We start from the raw sequence: 18,625 nt of genomic DNA, 5'->3' as shown, positions 1-18,625 counted from the left end.
TGTTCCTTTTGTACAGCTGGGAAAGTGGAGTGAAATAGAGATTGCATCATCTGTGGATTTGTTTGGGCGGTATGCAAATTGGAATGGTCTAGGGTTTCTGGGATAATAGTGTTGTGATCCATGAACAGCCTTTCAAAGAACTTCATGGCTAGACGTGAGTGCTACGCGTCACAAAGCATCCTTCACTCATGCTGCCAAACATACCCGCGTAAAACTGACCATCCTACCAATCCTCGACTTCGGCGATGTCATTTACAAAATAGCCTCCAACACGCTACTCAACAAATTGGATGCAGTCTATCACAGTGCCATCCATTTTGTCAACAAAGCCCCCAAAACTACCCACTACTGTGACCTGTACGCTCTCATTGGCTGGCCATTGCTTCATACTCGTATCCAAACCCACTGGCTCCAGGTCATCTACAAGTATATGCTAGGTAAAGCCCCGCCTTCTCAGCTCACTGGTCACCAAAGCTCACTGGTCACCATAGCAGCACCCACAAGTAGCACACGCTCCAGCAGATATATTTCACTGGTCACCTCCAAAGCCAATTCCGCCTTTCCTTCCACTTTTCTGCTGCCAATGACTAGAACGAACTGCAATTAATTTTTTATATATACAGTGCCTTGCGAAAGTATTCGGCCCCCTTGAACTTTGCGACCTTTTGCCACATTTCAGGCTTCAAAAATAAAGATATAAAACTGTATTTTTTTGTGAAGAATCAACAACAAGTGGGACACAATCATGAAGTGGAACGACATTTATTGGATATTTCAAACTTTTTAAACAAATCAAAAACTGAAAAATTGGGCGTGCAAAATTATTCAGCACCCTTAAGTTAATACTTTGTAGCGCCACCTTTTGCTGCGATTACAGCTGTAAGTCGCTTGGGGTATGTCTATCAGTTTTGCACATCGAGAGACTGAAATTTTTTCCCATTCCTCCTTGGAAAACAGCTCGAGCTCAGTGAGGTTGGATGGAGAGCATTTGTGAACAGCAGTTTTCAGTTCTTTCCACAGATTCTCGATTGGATTCAGGTCTGGACTTTGACTTGGCCATTCTAACACCTGGATATGTTTATTTTTGAACCATTCCATTGTAGATTTTGCTTTATGTTTTGGATCATTGTCTTGTTGGAAGACAAATCTCCGTCCCAGTCTCAGGTCTTTTGCAGACTCCATCAGGTTTTCTTCCAGAATGGTCCTGTATTTGGCTCCATCCATCTTCCCATCAATTTTAACCATCTTCCCTGTCCCTGCTGAAGAAAAGCAGGCCCAAACCATGATGCTGCCACCACCATGTTTGACAGTGTGTTCAGGGTGATGAGCTGTGTTGCTTTTACGCCAAACATAACGTTTTGCATTGTTGCCAAAAAGTTCCATTTTGGTTTCATCTGACCAGAGCACCTTCTTCCACATGTTTGGTGTGTCTCCCAGGTGGCTTGTGGCAAACTTTAAACAACACTTTTTATGGATATCTTTAAGAAATGGCTTTCTTCTTGCCACTCTTCCATAAAGGCCAGATTTGTGCAATATACGACTGATTGTTGTCCTATGGACAGTCTCCCACCTCAGCTGTAGATCTCTGCAGTTCATCCAGAGTGATCATGGGCCTCTTGGCTGCATCTCTGATCAGTCTTCTCCTTGTATGAGCTGAAAGTTGAGGGACGGCCAGGTCTTGGTAGATTTGCAGTGGTCTGATACTCCTTCCATTTCAATATTATCGCTTGCACAGTGCTCCTTGGGATGTTTAAAGCTTGGGAAATCTTTTTGTATCCAAATCCGGCTTTAAACTTCTTCACAACAGTATCTCGGACCTGCCTGGTGTGTTCCTTGTTCTTCATGATGCTCTCTGCGCTTTTAACGGACCTCTGAGACTATCACAGTGCAGGTGCATTTATACAGAGACTTGATTACACACAGGTGGATTGTATTTATCATCATTAGTCATTTAGGTCAACATTGGATCATTCAGAGATCCTCACTGAACTTCTGGAGAGAGTTTGCTGCACTGAAAGTAAAGGGGCTGAATAATTTTGCACGCCCAATTTTTCAGTTTTTGATTTGTTAAAGTTTGAAATATCCAATAAATGTCGTTCCACTTCATGATTGTGTCCCGCTTGTTGTTGATTCTTCACAAAAAAATACAGTTTTATATCTTTATGTTTGAAGCCTGAAATGTGGCAAAAGGTCGCAAAGTTCAAGGGGGCCGAATACTTTCGCAAGGCACTGTATATTGTTTTTAAATCACTGAAGCTGGAGACATCTCCCTTACTAGCTTTAAGCACCAGCTCACAGATCACTGCACATAGCCCATCCAACTACCTCATCCCCATACTATATTAATTTATCTTGCTCCTTTGCACTCCAGTATCTCTACTTGCACATTTATCTTCTGCACATCTATCACGCCAGTGTTTAATTGGTAAATTGTAATTACTTCACCACCATGGCCCATTTACTGCCTTACATCCCTTATCTTACCTAATTTGCACACACTGTATAAATACTTTTTCTACCATATTATTGACTGTTTATTCCATGTGTAACAATGTGTTGTGTGTGTCGAACTGCTTTTCTTTATCTTGACCAGGTCGCAGTTGTAAATGAGAACTTGTTCTCAACTCGCGTACCTGGTTAAATAAAGGTAAAAATATATATAAAATAAATTTAGGCAGGTTACCTTCGTGTTCTTGGGCACAGGAACTATGTTGGCATTACAGACTCGGATAGGGAGAGGTTAAAAATGTCAGTGAAGACACTTGCCATTTGGTCAGCCCATGCGCACAGTACACGTCCTGGTAATCCGTCTGGCCCTGCAGCCCTGTGAATGTTGACCTGTTCGAAGGTCTTAAGTCGGCTGTGGAGAGCGTGATCACAGTCTACCGGAACAGCTGGTGCCCTCACGCACATTTCAATGTTATTTGCCTCGAAGCGAGCATAGAATTAATTTAGCTCGTCTGGTAGGCTTGTGTCACTGGGCAGCTCTCGGCTGTGCTTCCCTTTGTAGTATAATGGTTTGCAAGCCCTGCCACATCCCACAAGCGTCAGAGCCGGTGTAGTACGATTCCATCTTACACAGAACCCAAACCGCCTGCGCTCGTGCGCCATTGTGAGCTATCGTGCATAAAATGATTTTGTCCCCCAACACCAGACGCGATCACAACACGCAGGTTAAAATATCAAAACAAACTCTGAACCAATGACATTAATTTGGGGACAGGTCGAAAAGCATAAAACATGTATGGCAATTTAGCTAGTTAGCTTGCACATGCTAGCTAATTTGTCCTATTTAGCTAGCTTGCTGTTGCTAGGTAATTTTTCCTGGGATATAAACAATGAGTTGTTATTTTACCTGAAATGCACAAGGTCCTCTACTCCCGACAATTAAGCCACACATAAAACGGACATCCAAATCGTTTCTAGTCATCTCTCATCCTTCCAGGCCTTTTCATCTTTGAACTTATATGGTGATCGGCATCTAAACTTTAATAGTAATACTACGACGACCGGCAAAACAGTTAGTCTCAGTCACCCACGTGGGTATAACCAATGAAGAGATGGCACATGAGTACCTGCTTCTATAAACCAATGAGGAGATGGGAGAGGCAGGACTTTCAGCGCGATCTGCATCAGAAATAGAAAGGAGTTCTATTTTAGCCCTTGGCATTGCAGACACTCGTTGGCACGCACAAGCAGTGTGGGTGCAATAATTGAATAACATGGATTTCTAAATTTATTTTGAAATGCTCGCGCACGCGACGTGTCCGGTCTGGTCAGCATGTAAGTCCTGTATTGACACGTTACCTGTTTGATGGGTCGTAGGACATAGCGGGATTTCTTATAAGCTTCGAGGTTAGAGTCCCGCTCCTTGAAAGCGGCAGCTCTACCCTTTAGCTCAGTGCACATTTTGCCTGTAATCCATGGCTTCTGGTTGGGGTATGTACATACGGGTCACTGTGGGGATGACGTCATCGATGCACTTATTGATGAAGCCAATGACTGATGTGGTGTACTCCTCAACGGCATCGGAAGAATCCCGGAACATATTCCAGTCTGTGCTAGCGAAACAGTCCTATAGCTTAGCATCTGCTTCACCTGACCACTTTTTTTTATTGATTGAGTCACAGGTGTTTCCTGTTTTAATTTTTGCTTGTAAGCAGGAATCGGAAGCATAAAATTGTCAGATTAACCCAATGGAGGGAAAGGGAGAGCGTTGTATGCTTCTCTGTGAGTGGAGTAAAGGTGGTCTAGAGTTCTTTTGCCCTCTGGTTGCACATTTAACATGCTGATAGAAATTAGTTAAACCAGATTTGAGTTCCTGCATTTAAGTCGCCGGCCACTAGGAGCGCCGGCTCTGGGTGAGCGTTACTGTTTGCTTATGGTGGAATATAGCTCATTGAGTGTGGTCTTAGTGCCTGCTTCAGTCTATGGTGGTATAATAGAAAGTAGAGGTCGACCGATTAGGATTTTTCAACACCGATACCGATTATTGGAGGACCAAAAAAGCCGATACCGATTAAAAATCGGCCGATTTGTATTTATTTGTAATAATGACAATTACACCAATACTGAATTAACACTTATTTTAACTTAATATAATACATCAATAAAATCAATTTAGCCTCAAATAAAAAATTAAATCAATTTGGTTTAAATAATGCAGAAACAAAGTGTTGGAGAAGAAAGTAAAAGTGCAATATGTGCTATGTAAAAAAAGCTAACGTTTAAGTTCCTTGCTCAGAACATGAGAACATATGAAAGCTGGTGGTTCCTTTTAACATTTGTCTTCAATATTCCCAGGTAAGACGTTTTAGGTTGTAGTTATTATAGGAATTACAAGACTATTTCTCTCTATACCATTTCTATTTCATATACCTTTGACTATTGGATGTTCTTATAGACACTTTAGTATTGCCAGTGTAACAGTATAGCTTCCGTCCCTCTCCTCGCTCCTCCCTGGAACTCGAACCAGCAACACAACGACAACAGCAGCGTTACCCATGCAGAGCAAGGGGAACAACTACTAGAAGGCTCAGAGCGAGTGATGTTTGAAATGCTATTCGCGCCCGCTAACTAGCCAGCCATTTCACTTCGGTAACACCAGCCTCATCTCGAGAGTTGATAGGCTTGAAGTCAGAAACAGCACAATGCTTGACGCACAACGAAGAGCTGCTGGCAAAATGCCCGAAAGTGCTGTTTGAATGAATGTTCACACGCCTGCTTCTGCCTATCACCGCTCAGTCAGATACTTAGATACTTGTATGCTCAGTCAGATTATATGCAACACAGGACACGCTAGATAATATCTAGTGATATCAACCATGTGTATTTAACCAGTGATTATGATTGATAGTTTTTTTACAACATAAGTTTAATGCTAGCTAGCAACTTACCTTGGCTTACTGCATTTGCGTAACAGGCAGTCTCCTTGTGGAGTGCAACGAGAGAGAGGCAGGTCGTTATTGCGTTGGACTAGTTAACTGTAAAGTTGCAAGATTGGATCCCCCAAGCTGACAAGGTGAAAATATGTCTTTCTGCCCCTGAACGAGGCAGTTAGCCCACCGTTCCTAGGCCGTCATTGAAAATAAGAATGTGTTAACTGACTTGCCTAGTTAAATCAATCAATCAAAAACTGCAAAATCGGTGGCCAAAAATACAGATTTCCGATTGTTATGAAAACTCGAAATCGGCCCTAATTAAAATCGGTCGACCTCTAGTAGACAGCAATGAAAAGTACAGATGAAAACTAGGTAGATCATGTGGTCTACAGCTGATGATACTACCCCAGCTGAGCAATAACAGGAGACTTTCTTAGATATTGTGCACCAGCTGTTATATTGAAAAATAACTACTGCGCTGCCCTTCGTCTTACCAGACGCCGATGTTCTATCATGCCGGTGCATCATATAACCATCCAGCTGTATGTTGATAGTGTCGTCGTTCAGCCATGACTCAGTGAAGCATAGATATTACAGTTTTAAATTCCGTGTGGGTCATCAAATTTATTTTTCAAAGATACCGCTAGCAAACGTGCAATGGAAGGCAGTAGGGATTTATTTGATCCCCTGCGGCCCCTTGTTCTCCACCTTCTCTTCACACAAATGACAGGGATCTGGGCCTGTTCCCGGGAAAGAACTATGTCATTCACATCGGGCTCGTTAAAGGAAAAAGAGGATTCTGCCAGATCATGCTGAGTGATCGCACTTCTGATGTCGAGAAGTTATTTTAAGCAACATTATGTACAAAATAAGTTTGAAAAAGTTCAACGCAAAAGAAAAAAAAACTATTGGATAGGAACACTTAAAACGTCAGCCTTTTTCTCCGGCGCCGTCTTAATGGTGTGCATATTGCCCAGCCCTACGCCGTTTCAGGTGCCGCTGTAGAATGTACAATTGTGTTAAGATCTGGTGAGACTGCCATGGTATATGGTATACATCATTTGTGTGCTCATCAAACCAGTCAGTGAACACTCGTGCCATGTAGATGGGGGCATTTTCATCCTGGAAGAGAACCCTCCCAACAGGATAGAAAATGATTCACCATAGGTTGAGTTGAAGGTGATCACTCACAATATCTGTATTTATTGGCATTTCCACTGCCTTCTAAAGGGGTTGAGTGGACCTAAACCATGACAGGAAATTACATCCCATACTTTGTATCCCTGTACTGACAATCTCCTTAACCAGGAAGTGATAACGCAGATCACACCAATGGAGAGAAGAACTGAATGTAATTAAAATATGTCAGAGCCCAAAGAAATTGTCCAAAATCCATGGTCAGTATTGCACATCCACGTAGAGTGCTATCAGAAAGCAATATGTTTCCCACATTTTTACATTACAGCCTTATTCTAAAATTGCTTAAATGATTTCCCCCCCTCTCAATCTACACACAATACCCCATAATAACAAAGCAAAAATAGGTTATTTTACTGATACCTGAAATATCACATTGTTTGAAGCACCTTCGGCAGCGATTACAGCCTCAAGTCTTCTTGGGTATGACACAGGTGAGGAAAAAACTTGTAGCATTTGGGGAGTTTCTCCCATTCTTCTCTGCAGAGCCTCTCAAGCTGTGTCAGGTTGGACGTGGAGCGTCACTGCACGGCTATTTTCAGGTCTCTCCAGAGATGTTCGAGCAGGTACAAGTCCGGGCTTTGGCTCGGCAAATCGAGATTCAGAGACATTTCCCGAAGCCACTCCTATGTTCTCGTGGCTGTGTGATTTGGGTCGTTGTCCTGTTGGAAGGTGAACCTTTGCCCCAATCTGAGGTCCTGAGCGCTCTGGAGCACGGTTTCATCAAGGACTTCCGTACGTTGCTCCTTTCATATTTCCCTCGATCCAGACTTGTCTACCAGTCCCTGCTTCTGAAAAACATCCCCACAGCACAATGCTGCCACCACCATGCAACACCGTAGGGATGGTGTCAGGTTTCTTGGCATTCAGGCCAAAGAGTTCAATCTTGGATTCATCAGGCGAGAGGATCGTTGCCATTGATCTGAGTCTTTAGGTGACTTTTGGAAAACGCCAAGCGGGCTCTCATGTGCCTTTTACTGAAGAGTGGCTGCCGTCTGGCCACTATCATAAAGGCCTGGTTGGTGGAGTGCTGCAGAGATGTTTGTCATTCTGGAATGTTCTCCCATCTCCACAGAGGAACTCTGGAGCTGTCAGTGACCATCGGGTTCTTGGTCACCTCCCTGACAAGGCCCTTCTCCCCCTGATTGCTCAGTTTGGTCAGGCAGCCAGCTCTATGAAGAGTCTTGGTTGTTCCAAATGTCTTCCATTTAAGAATGGAGGCCACTGTATTCTTGGGGACATTCAATGTTGCAGACATTTTTGCTACCCTCCCCCAGATATGTGACTTGACAATATCCAGTCTCGAAGCTCTACAGACAATTCCTTCGACCTAATGGCTTGGTTTTTGCTCTGACATGCACTGTCAACTGTGGGACACTATATAGAAAGGTGTGCCTTTCCAAATCATGTCCAATCAATTGAATTTAGCACAGGTGGACTCCAATCAAGATGTAAAAACATTGATGATCAATGGAAACAGGATGCACCTGATCTCCATTTCGATAAGGTATTTATTTTATTTGCAATAATGTCTAAAAACTTGTTTTCGCTTTCTCATTATGGGGTAGTGTGTGTAAAAAGCAATTTATTCAATTTAAAGTAAGTGAAGGGGTCTGAATACTTTCCAAATGCACTGTACATACAGTAGACTAAAAACTAGACATGCACAGTTGCTCTCCTTAGTCCCCTACCTTCAGTTTGCCTGTGGCCTTGTTCATCTTGTCGAAGCCCAGGTGCATCATGAAGACAGGCAGGACATCCTGGGCTCGCTTCCTTACGTCAACGTTGCGGTCCTCCAGGCAGCCGAACAGGGGGGGCACACACAGCATGAGATCGGAGGGCACTGAGCGCATGGTGGGCAGATGCACTGCCAGCCAGCCAAGCACCTGAGGAAGGAAGGAGCGGGAGATTGAATCAGGTGTCACTCAAGAGTTTGGCCAATTTTTTTAACAGACTGTTTTAGAGGGCGCCTCTGACCATTCCCTTTGAAATGACCTGCTGCAAATAAGAAATACAGGGCAACAAATGTAACAGCTGTTGTAGTGACACGATGTGTACTAAAATCTTCAAATCACAAACCCTATCCATAACACCCACCCCCTTCCCCCACACTCACCTCCTGTCTGAGGAAAGGATTCTCCCTCTTCAGCTCTTCAGACAGCTCTTCTCCTTCCAGCCACTCCTTCATACCAGTCTGCTCCACCCAGGAGTTCAGGGTGGCCATGGCCGCAGCACGAACTGTGTTCTGGGGAAAGACAATGAGAAGTGTGGGTTTGACCATACTTGTGTGCGCGTTTCAGTCTGTGATAGAGAGAAGGGGTGTTTGTGACATGTGTGTACCTTAATATCCCCCAGCACAGTGATGACTGGTATGCCCAGGGTCTTGACATGCTGTTTGAGGGCAGGGCCCATGGCAGTGGCCATCTGCTGCATGATCGACAGGGTCTGCTGGACCTGAAACAGAAAGACGCACACGCGCAGAATCATTTAACTGGTCACATGATGATCCCGGTCAAGGCAATAATGACGAAGCACTGATTATGTATTTTAAATTCACGTCAATTCTGGAGACATGGAAATGACACTCCCAGCAGTAGTCCCCCCCACACATTTCTGACATGCAATTGACATGCAATTGAGATCAATGATCATCCGCAGCACTCACCAACATAAAGTCACAGCACATTGTGCAACAAGATTCTCCTGGAGAATCAGATAGAAGGGAAACTACATGTGGTCCGACTGCTCTAAACTAATTCACATGTAGGCCTAAGCGACGGTACGGTTGTGGTCCCGCATCTCTGCAATGTAAACCCATTTAAACACTCCCATCTAGAGAAACACTCAGGATGTAACACTCACCAGGATCTTGTTGGAGTCACTGAGGCGTCCCTTCAGTGTGATGGGCAGGTCTCCCAAGCTGGGCTTGATGAACTTGGCCTCAGAAAGAACTGCAGCCACCTCATTCAAACCCTCCTTACGGATAGTCCAGTTCTTATCGCCCACCTTCGACACCATGTCCTCTGTGATCTTATCACTACAGAGAAAGAGAACATATCAGAAGAGCTATTAATAATAAATGGTGCTACTCACGCACTCATAGAAGCAGCTATTGCAAAGATAGAGAAATTCTTTAGTACAGTGTTTCCCAACCCTCTTATCAAGGACCATCAGATGTTACACATTTTTGTTGCAGCCTTAAACTGGCACACCTGATTCAATTAGTCTACGAATGATCAACCCCTTGGCTAATTAAAATTGGGTGTGCAAGTTTAGGGCTAAAACAAAAAAGGTTTGGTGGTCCGAGGTTAAGGTTGGAAGTACTGCTCTAGTACATCGATGTGCTAACCTGATGTCAGTGCGAGGCAGGAGGTCCATGATGTCACCTGCAACCCCTTCTTCCTTGGCCTCTTCTCCCTCCTCCTGCCCCCCTGTCCTTTTGATGGCGCCTCTAGTGGGGGCAGGAGGAGTCTGGCCCTGCATCTGACACAGCAGAACCAAGATTAATCAATCACAGAGCCCATATGGAAACAGTGTAAAATAAACAAGTTGGCATTCTTGCACTGATAATATTTAGTGTGAAAATATTTTAGGCATTTAAGAGGCTATAATTCAATTTCACAATAACAAAAGTACGTGATAGAAAGGCACATTATTTGGTAGATACATTTAAGGATAGATAAAACATACCAGGTACTCCAAGTGTCAAGTAAGCTAGAGATATTTATGAAGATGTGTCAACTAGAATACTACCTTCTCAAACTCTGCGTCGATTTGAGCGAGCAGTGCTGCCTTCTCGTCCTCAAAGAACATACGCAGTGAGGCGCCCATGTACAGGTACATCACCCCCAGCAGAGAGATGGCTGCTGCTCGTATAGCCTGCGACACAAGTTAAAAAGGCAGTCATTTGTTTCACCGTTTTTAAATACCTTAATTGTGAACCAATCCATCTACCAGAGCTCTATAAGATCAAGGAATAAAGGACCCAAAAATGTAAATCTAAGGAAATGTTAAAGTAAAAATGTTTTGAACCATAATCCATACAAACTGACTGACTGCTTCCAAATAGCAGCAGACAAATAAAGCAAGACAGACTCAACAAACAGAAATCAGCAGTAACACTCACAGGATTGGAGGCACCCAAAGCAGTCTTGACATGGTTGATAAAAGCTTTCACATTGATTCTGGAAAAGGAGAGGACATGCTTGATTAATTCAATACCATGAATGACACACGAAAACACTGACAACACTCCAATGGAATATAAGACCTGGGTGATAACTTACCCTGTGAAGCCAAATTCCTTCATGGCATTGGCCAGCCAGTTCAGTGTCTCAGCTTGGTTTTTCGGGTTCTTCTGGGCAAAGGCCAATGACACAACCTGGAGTAGAGGTCGAGCGATTAATCGGCAGGACCGATTTCAAGTTCATAAGACTTTTTGGACGTGGATTACATTGCAATCCACGAGGAAACTGCGTGGCAGGCTGACCACCTGTTACACAAGTGCAGCTTGTGGCTGCAAGGAGCCAAGGTAAGTTGCTAGCTAGCATTAAACTTTACTTATTAAAAACAATCACCACAGTCACTAGTTAACTAAACATGGTTGATATTACTAGGTTACCTAGCTTGTCCTGCGTTGCATATAATCAATGCGGTGCCTGCTAATTTATTATTGAGTCACAGCCTACTTCAACGTCACCAAACAGGTGAGGATTTAACAAAAGCACATTCGAAAAAAGCACAATCGTACCTAACCATAAACAATGCCTTTCTTAAAAGCAATACACCGAAGTATATATATTTTTTACCTGCATATTTAGTTAAGGAATGCATGTTAGCAGGCAATATTAACTTGGGAAATTGTGTCACTTCTCTTGCATTCTGTGCAAGAAGAGTCCGGGTAATATGCAGCAGTTTGGGCCGCCTGGCTCGTTGCGAACTGTGTGAAGACCATTTCTTCCTAACAAAGACCGTAATTACCCAGAATTTCACATAATTATGACATAACATTGAAAGTTGTGCAATGTAACAGCAATATTTACACTTAGGGATGCCACCCGTTTGATAAAATACGTAAAGGTTCCATATTTAACTGAAAGAATAAAGGTTTTGTTTTCGGATTTGACCATATTAAAAGGCTTGTAATTTCTGTGTGTTTATTATAATTAAGTCTGATTTGATAGAGCAGTCTGAGCGGTGATAAGCAGCAGCAGGCTCGAAAGCATTCATTCAAACAGCACCTTGCTGCATTTTCCAGCAGATCTAAGCAATGCTTGATGCAAAGCTCTGTTTATGAGTTCAAGCCCATCAACTCCCAAGATTAGGCTGGCAATACTAAAGTGCCTATAATAAAACCAAATAGTCAAAAGTATATGAAATACAAATGTATAGAGAAATAGTCCTATAAAACTACAACTTCTTAACTAGGAATACTGAACCACCAGCTTTCATATGTTCTCGTGTTCTGAGCAAGGAACTTAAACGTTGGCTATTTTTACATGGCACATATTGCACTTTTTCTTCTCCAACACTTTTTACATTATTTAAACAAAATTGAACAGGTTTCATTATTTAGACACCAGAAAGATTTTATTTATGTATTACGTTAAAATAAGTGTTCATTGTTCAATCAGCATTGTTGTAATTGTCATTACATATTTAAACAAAAAAATAATTACATTTTTTTATTTTTTATTATTGTCCGATTGCTCGGTTTCGGCTTTTTTTGGTCCTCCAATAATGTGTGTCGGTGTTTAAAAAATCAGAAACGGTCTACCTCTAACCTGGAGTGGTCAGAGGGGTTAGTGGATTTGTCTGCAGTTTGGTTCAAAATAAATCAATGGTGTCAGTTAATATCAGTGAGAGAAAAAACAATCGACAAACTGCATCAGTGGGTAACAGTTTGTTCACCCGAATCCTTCCCTCCTTTCTTGAAATAATCACTGACCAAAACAAAAGCACATTGAAGCAAGCCATTGGTTCCAGTTAAACTACTTGGCATTCACAGACCTGGACAATACATTCATTTTCCTTTATAGTTAAAACGTTTTTTGTTGTGTTCCCTAATGAACATGACCCTGGCCATGTTCAGTATATCCAGTCTATTACCTGTTCAGCAATCCAGGAGAGAGAGCAGGCCTCTCCTATGGCCGTTAGGGCATCCTTGGCCTTCCCTCCACACTTGACGTCTCCCATCTTCTCCACCAGGGCATCCAGCACCACAGAGGCAGACGTCTTAGAGAACCTGCCCCTCTGGGCCACCACTGCCACCACCTGGAGCTTTAGCTGCAACACCTGGAAGCATGTCACAAGACTGAACATTTTGTAGCCTGTTTTAGCGCACATGAACAAACTAATTTTAAATCCAGTATGGAGGTGAAATCGTCCTGTTGCCATGTTTGGACAGTTGATATTGTGAATCTACTATAAAATAGATAGTTTTGATCACCTGCAGTGGGTCTTATCACTAGCCAATTACTAAACCATTAAATATCATCTTGCATTGGCAAGAGGCACGGTAAACGATTATAGAGATCCAAAACCTTTAGGCAAAAATCTACTGTCTATGGACAACCCCCAGTTGAGTGGGGTAGGTTTGTTAGGTACCTGGAAGTTAGTCTCCTTCCAGCCAGGTTTCTTGGCCAGCATGCGGACCAGAGCCTGACATGGCATCGCACCGATGTCCATCTGCTCCGCAACCTGAAGGGGAGAAGTCAGAACAGAGGGGTTAGCATTCACTTATAAAGGATGTCTTTGAATGTGTAAGCCTGGTGTGGCTCTCAATTAAGCATTAAGACCAGCAGGGTTGTGGTATATGGCCAATATACTGTACACCACGGCTAAGGGCTGTTCTTGTACCAACTCAGTGGCCTTCTAGGTAGTGTCCGCCCTGATATTAGAAGGTTAGGAGTTCAATCCAGAGTCATAGCAAATACTGTAAAAAGATGGTTTAAATAGCGGGAACCGGGTTACTGAGATCTCCCAGCCAAACCTACTAATTTCCCAGGATAAATGGGGAATTATGAACATCATGACATGAATTGGAACTTAAAATGTTATGCTGGCTTCCATAGCCTTCTCTCTATTTGCATGATTAATCACAATGCATCTCATGACAATCAAAAAATGTACTATTGTGACAGGTAGGTCTACATTTGCTGCAGCATTGCTTATGCTACCAAATTCATATAGATGTGAGTTATAGATGTGTCACTCATTTAAAACAAGTCTAAGAGGGGGTAGATGTGTTCTGTGTGCTATTTCAGTACAAATGTGTGTCTTACTTTCGGTTTTGTACACCAGCTTCAAAACAGCTGAAAATACAATATTTCACATCGGTTTAGATTGACAAAACAAGCAAGTATAGTGTAGTCATTGTACATACTTAAATTAGGTGAACTATGAATTATGAACTATGCAACCAGGAAATGGCGGAGCGATTTCTGGATTGTGCAGATGCAGTTAAGCTGACATATGGAATTGTTTTAAGGTCATACCATAGATCATTTAGCGATTTGATTTTGTATTTTAGGACCCCTCTACAAATCCCAAAAATGTTTTGGGATAAAATATTGAATTTGGCCTCTACTACTGTAGCCCATAGAAACAGATTAAATAGCACATTCAAAAATGGCAAAAAAAAAAAAAAAAGAAGAAGTGAAATGGGAAAAAAATATATACTTATTGGGCCTAGGACAGACTTCAAAACCATATTCCTTAGTGTCTTTTTTGCCATTTATTCATGCATCTGTCCTAGGCCCAAGTATTATTTATTTTACACATTTAACCCCTTATTTTTGTTGGCATAAAACTACCTTCATACAAGTCCCATGACACTTGTGGGGGTCGTAGAGCAAAACGCAGTACACGATCGTGTGTGTGAGAATCTCCCCTATTGTGGTAGGCCAAACCAGTTGAAGCTACAGAAGTTTTTGTGAGGAGACAATTTTCGGAAAATCTCCTGGTCTGACAAACAGAGCTGTAACTCTGCCACTTTCCACCGCAGTATCGGCTGATTAAACAGCATGATCATTACACAGGTGCACCTTGTGCTGGGGACAAAAAGACACTAAAACATGCAGTTTTGTCACAACACAATGCTACAGATGTCTTAGGTTGAGTTAGTGTGCAATTGGCATGCTGACTGCAGGAATGTCCACCAGAGCCATAGCATTTAATGTTGTTTTAAGAACTCGGCAGTACTTCCAGCTGACCTCACAACCACAGACAACGTGTATGGCGTACACTTTCGCAGATGTCAACATTTGAAGAGTGCTCCATGGTGGCAGTGGGGTTATGGTATGGGCAGTCATAAGCTACAGACCACAAACACAACAGCATTACATCGATGGCAATTTGAGTGCACAGAGATACTGTGACGAGATCCTGAGGCCCATTGTCGTGCCACTCATCCGCCGCCATCACCTCATGTTTCAGCATGATAATGCATGGCCCCATGTCGCAAGGCTCTGTACCCAATTACTGGAAGATGAAAGTGGCCCAGTTCTTTAATGGCCTGCATACACACCAGACATGTCACCCAATGAAAATGTTTGGGATGCTCTGGATCGACGGAGTGTTCCAGTTCCTCCCAATATTCAGCAACGTCGCACAGCCATTGAAGAGGAGTGGGACACAACCTGGTACCACCTAGGGCTGATGTTACAGTGACTGTATTACTACCACACCGGCAGTCAAGACTCCTGACTACAGTCAAATTCCACATGACTGTTTAGTCACGGTAACTAGGCTCTCCAAGCTCTGATGGTCATTAGTAGCCTACCAAACTTGCCTGGTCGTCAGCACTCCATTGTCCCTCTAATCACTGACAACACACGTTATCGATAATCAAAACACTTCATGAGAGCCCAAGAGCTAATGTTAGGCAACATTTCTATATGCTATGCAATTGAGTGAGAAAATATTTTAGTTGGCTTCTATTTTTAAGAGGATCTTATCAAATTTCTATAGGCTAGGCCTACCACATTTATTTCTGAACTTGCCTAATATTAAGCACATTGCTCCTCTTTACAACAGGACAAAAGCATATCTGGCCGGCATGAAAATTAACTACGGGAAAAGCGTTCATTCACTATTTAAGTGCATAGATGACATGCATTTTCCCCCCTGCCCAGAGACAGCGGCATGATAAATGGTCCATTCTAAATGAAAACTGATTTCACACATTTAGTATATGTAAAGAGTAAAATCAAGAAAAGTCTGATGTGTGACAATATTAGCCTATCACTTGAGAATGATGCCCAGCTTGTAAGCATTAAGGCAAAAAACGACAAAGCATTACATGCATAACCACATTGGCGGTCCCTTGAGAATGGTGTTTGCTCGCATTGCTGCACTTTATTTGAAGAAATAGCCAAATAGTTTATCAACATTTTAAGCTAAAACAGCCTGATCTGTTGCATCAGCGTCATTTCTTTTACAGTTTTGATAATTGGTTGTATTCACTTGGGATCTATAGCATCCCACAAGTTTCCAAAAGTATGTTTGGAATATTTATTTCTCATACAGGACAAAGAAGGACCTAACTCGTAGCTAGCTACAAAATGTAAAGAAAGCAATCCAATGTCATTTGTTACCTAGACTTTACTGTAAATGACAAAAAAAAATACACTAATATTGCAGTTAGTCATGACAGCCTTTATAATAGAATGCTTGTGAACACACAATCTAAATATTGCACTTGGGGGAAAAAAATCTTTAAGTAGAAACGGAATGAAACAGGCATTAAATTTTTGCTTTTTTATAGTAGACATCAAGCAAGTGCACAAGGATACGTGTGCAAAAATAACATTCACCGAGTAAAACATTTAATAATGCCCTCGCACGTGTTACTGTCAAGTTAACACAAACAATATTTGGGCTACACTGCACATTATTACATTGTACACTTTCTGCCTGTGGACATCTGTTCTACAATGTGTCAGCAGAACATGATACCCTTTGTTGGCATAATCTCATTCAGGCAGAGTACACCTGGCATACCCTTTTTTATCCACTGTATTGAAAAACTGAGAAAGGGGTAAAGTGTGTGGTGTTTCTTTCAACTCTATAGTAGGCTGGACAATAGAACGAGTCCAAATTCACCAAAGGCTGAAAAAATGGCAATAGAGCGTTGGCTAAACTGGAACACAAGCGCGAGCCCAAAGCAAATTAATCGAACGGTTCTCATAGCCAATTTTGACGAGAATTATGCTTAGAAATCCATTTTGCCCAAAAGGCACAAAAAAAGTGTATACTTTTTATAGTACCACTACAATTTGTTCTAAGGACAAAACTGAAAAAAAATACTTGTATAGAAAGTAAACATACGTCTGCATAAGGAGGAAGTAGGTTAGGACTATTTTTGTTTCTAGCGATCGATGACAACGAGATACACTGCCCAGCCTTACATAATTAGAAAGAGATTATCCAGATTAATGGGGGGGGGGGGGTTCAAATAAAGGTACATACGTAAAGAAAGTGCTTTTTAAATAATGAACTAAATCTATGGTGTTTTTGTATATGCGTATGGACCATCAGTTTAATTGTTATGCTGTAAATGTTTTATTTTGATTGTAATTGATTAAATGAACTAGCAAATATGTTATATTAAGCATTTGAGGAATTACCATTTCAGTAAGTATATACACTTTATTCAGTGACCGTAGGTATATAAAGTTTGATAGTATGATCCATTTTTTTTTTAAACAAATGAACTGCAGTAACTAAAATCAACCCAATAGATAGGAGCATAAGACCACAAAAGACATTTAAGATCAGTTCTCCCTGCATGTACAACTTCCCCAAACCCTCACAGAAAAACTCCAGACGCACACTTTCCTGTCCCTTTCCACACTGCAAATGCAAGAGAAGGACCGAAACAGCATTAACAGATGATCAAATTACTATGATTCAAGATCATAATTTTCATGCTCATGTTTTGAAATGATACTTTATTACTATTCCAACAACTACTATCAATAATCCTGAACATTAATTCAGTCACCTCTGGTCGAGAAACTTATTTTCCTATTACATTCACTGTCAAATTCATCAACCATGATCTAGCCTTCTCGCACAAGTAGCCAGCTCCACAAGCTCTGCCAAAAGCTTGTGCTGTCAGCGGCAGCGATCACCCTGCCTTCTCGTGCAAACAAAGGGCACATGGAGGTAAGTTTGTTAACTGCGAGGGTTGCATGATGTAATTTATTTGTGGGCTGTTGAGGCAGTCTGTTTTCTATTACTGTTATATGAGTTAAGATTACATATTATATGTATACTAGAGGTTACCGCATTCCCTCCCAAAAGAAACACCGGCATCACACGAGATATATATATATATATGTAAACTGCCCACTTCACCAGTATGTGTGCATGTACAGTGGGGCAAAAAAGTATTTAGTCAGCCACCAATTGTGCAAGTTCTGTAATTTTCATTATAGGTACACTTCAACTATGACAGACAAAATGAGAAGAAAAAAAATCCAGAAAATCACATTGTAGGATTTTTAATGAATTTATTTGCAAATTGTGGAGGAAAATAAGTATTTGGTCACAAACAAACAAGCAAGATTTCTGGCTCTCACAGACCTCTTAAAGAAGAGGCTCCTCTGTCCTCCACTCGTTGCCTGTATTAATGGCACCTGTTTGAACTCGTCATCAGTATAAAATACACCTGTCCACAACCTGAAACAGTCACACTCCAAACTCCATTATGTCCAAGACCAAAGAGCTGTCAAAGGACACCAGAAACAAAATTGTAGACCTGCACTAGGCTGGGAAGACTGAATCTGCAATAGGTGAGCAGCTTGGTTTGAAGAAATTAACTGTGGGAGCAATTATTAGGAAATGGAAGACATACAAGACCACTGATAATCTCCCTCGATCTGGGGCTCCACGAAAGATCTCACCCTGTGGGGTCAAAATGATCACAAGAACAGTGAGCAAAAATCTCAGAACCACACGGGGGGACATAGTGAAGGACCTGCAGAGAGCTGGGACCAAAGTAACAAAGCCTACCATCAGTAACACACTACGCCGCCAGGGAC

The 18,625-nt window shown here is 41.9% G+C and overlaps 1 protein-coding gene across 1 annotated transcript in view; it reads right to left on the bottom strand.

Moving 5' to 3' along the window:
• LOC139411280 (cytoskeleton-associated protein 5-like) overlaps positions 1–18,625 on the bottom strand; it is a 92,000-nt gene that overhangs the window by 50,167 nt on the left and 23,208 nt on the right. Inside the window, exons 15-24 of the mRNA XM_071157357.1 lie at positions 13,185–13,277; positions 12,687–12,872; positions 10,865–10,959; positions 10,705–10,762; positions 10,332–10,457; positions 9,928–10,061; positions 9,441–9,615; positions 8,919–9,032; positions 8,695–8,823; positions 8,270–8,464 (exon numbers count right to left, since the gene is read on the bottom strand). Of these exons, the coding sequence (XP_071013458.1) occupies positions 8,270–8,464; positions 8,695–8,823; positions 8,919–9,032; positions 9,441–9,615; positions 9,928–10,061; positions 10,332–10,457; positions 10,705–10,762; positions 10,865–10,959; positions 12,687–12,872; positions 13,185–13,277 (1,305 nt within the window). The remainder of the gene's footprint in view (positions 1–8,269; positions 8,465–8,694; positions 8,824–8,918; positions 9,033–9,440; positions 9,616–9,927; positions 10,062–10,331; positions 10,458–10,704; positions 10,763–10,864; positions 10,960–12,686; positions 12,873–13,184; positions 13,278–18,625) is intronic.

Source organism: Oncorhynchus clarkii, chromosome 6 (assembly GCF_045791955.1).
Source record: "Oncorhynchus clarkii lewisi isolate Uvic-CL-2024 chromosome 6, UVic_Ocla_1.0, whole genome shotgun sequence".
NCBI classification, from domain to species: Eukaryota; Metazoa; Chordata; class Actinopteri; order Salmoniformes; family Salmonidae; genus Oncorhynchus; species Oncorhynchus clarkii.
The sequence above is the reverse complement of the archived record's forward strand: the minus strand, read 5'-3'. Positions and strand labels throughout refer to the sequence as shown.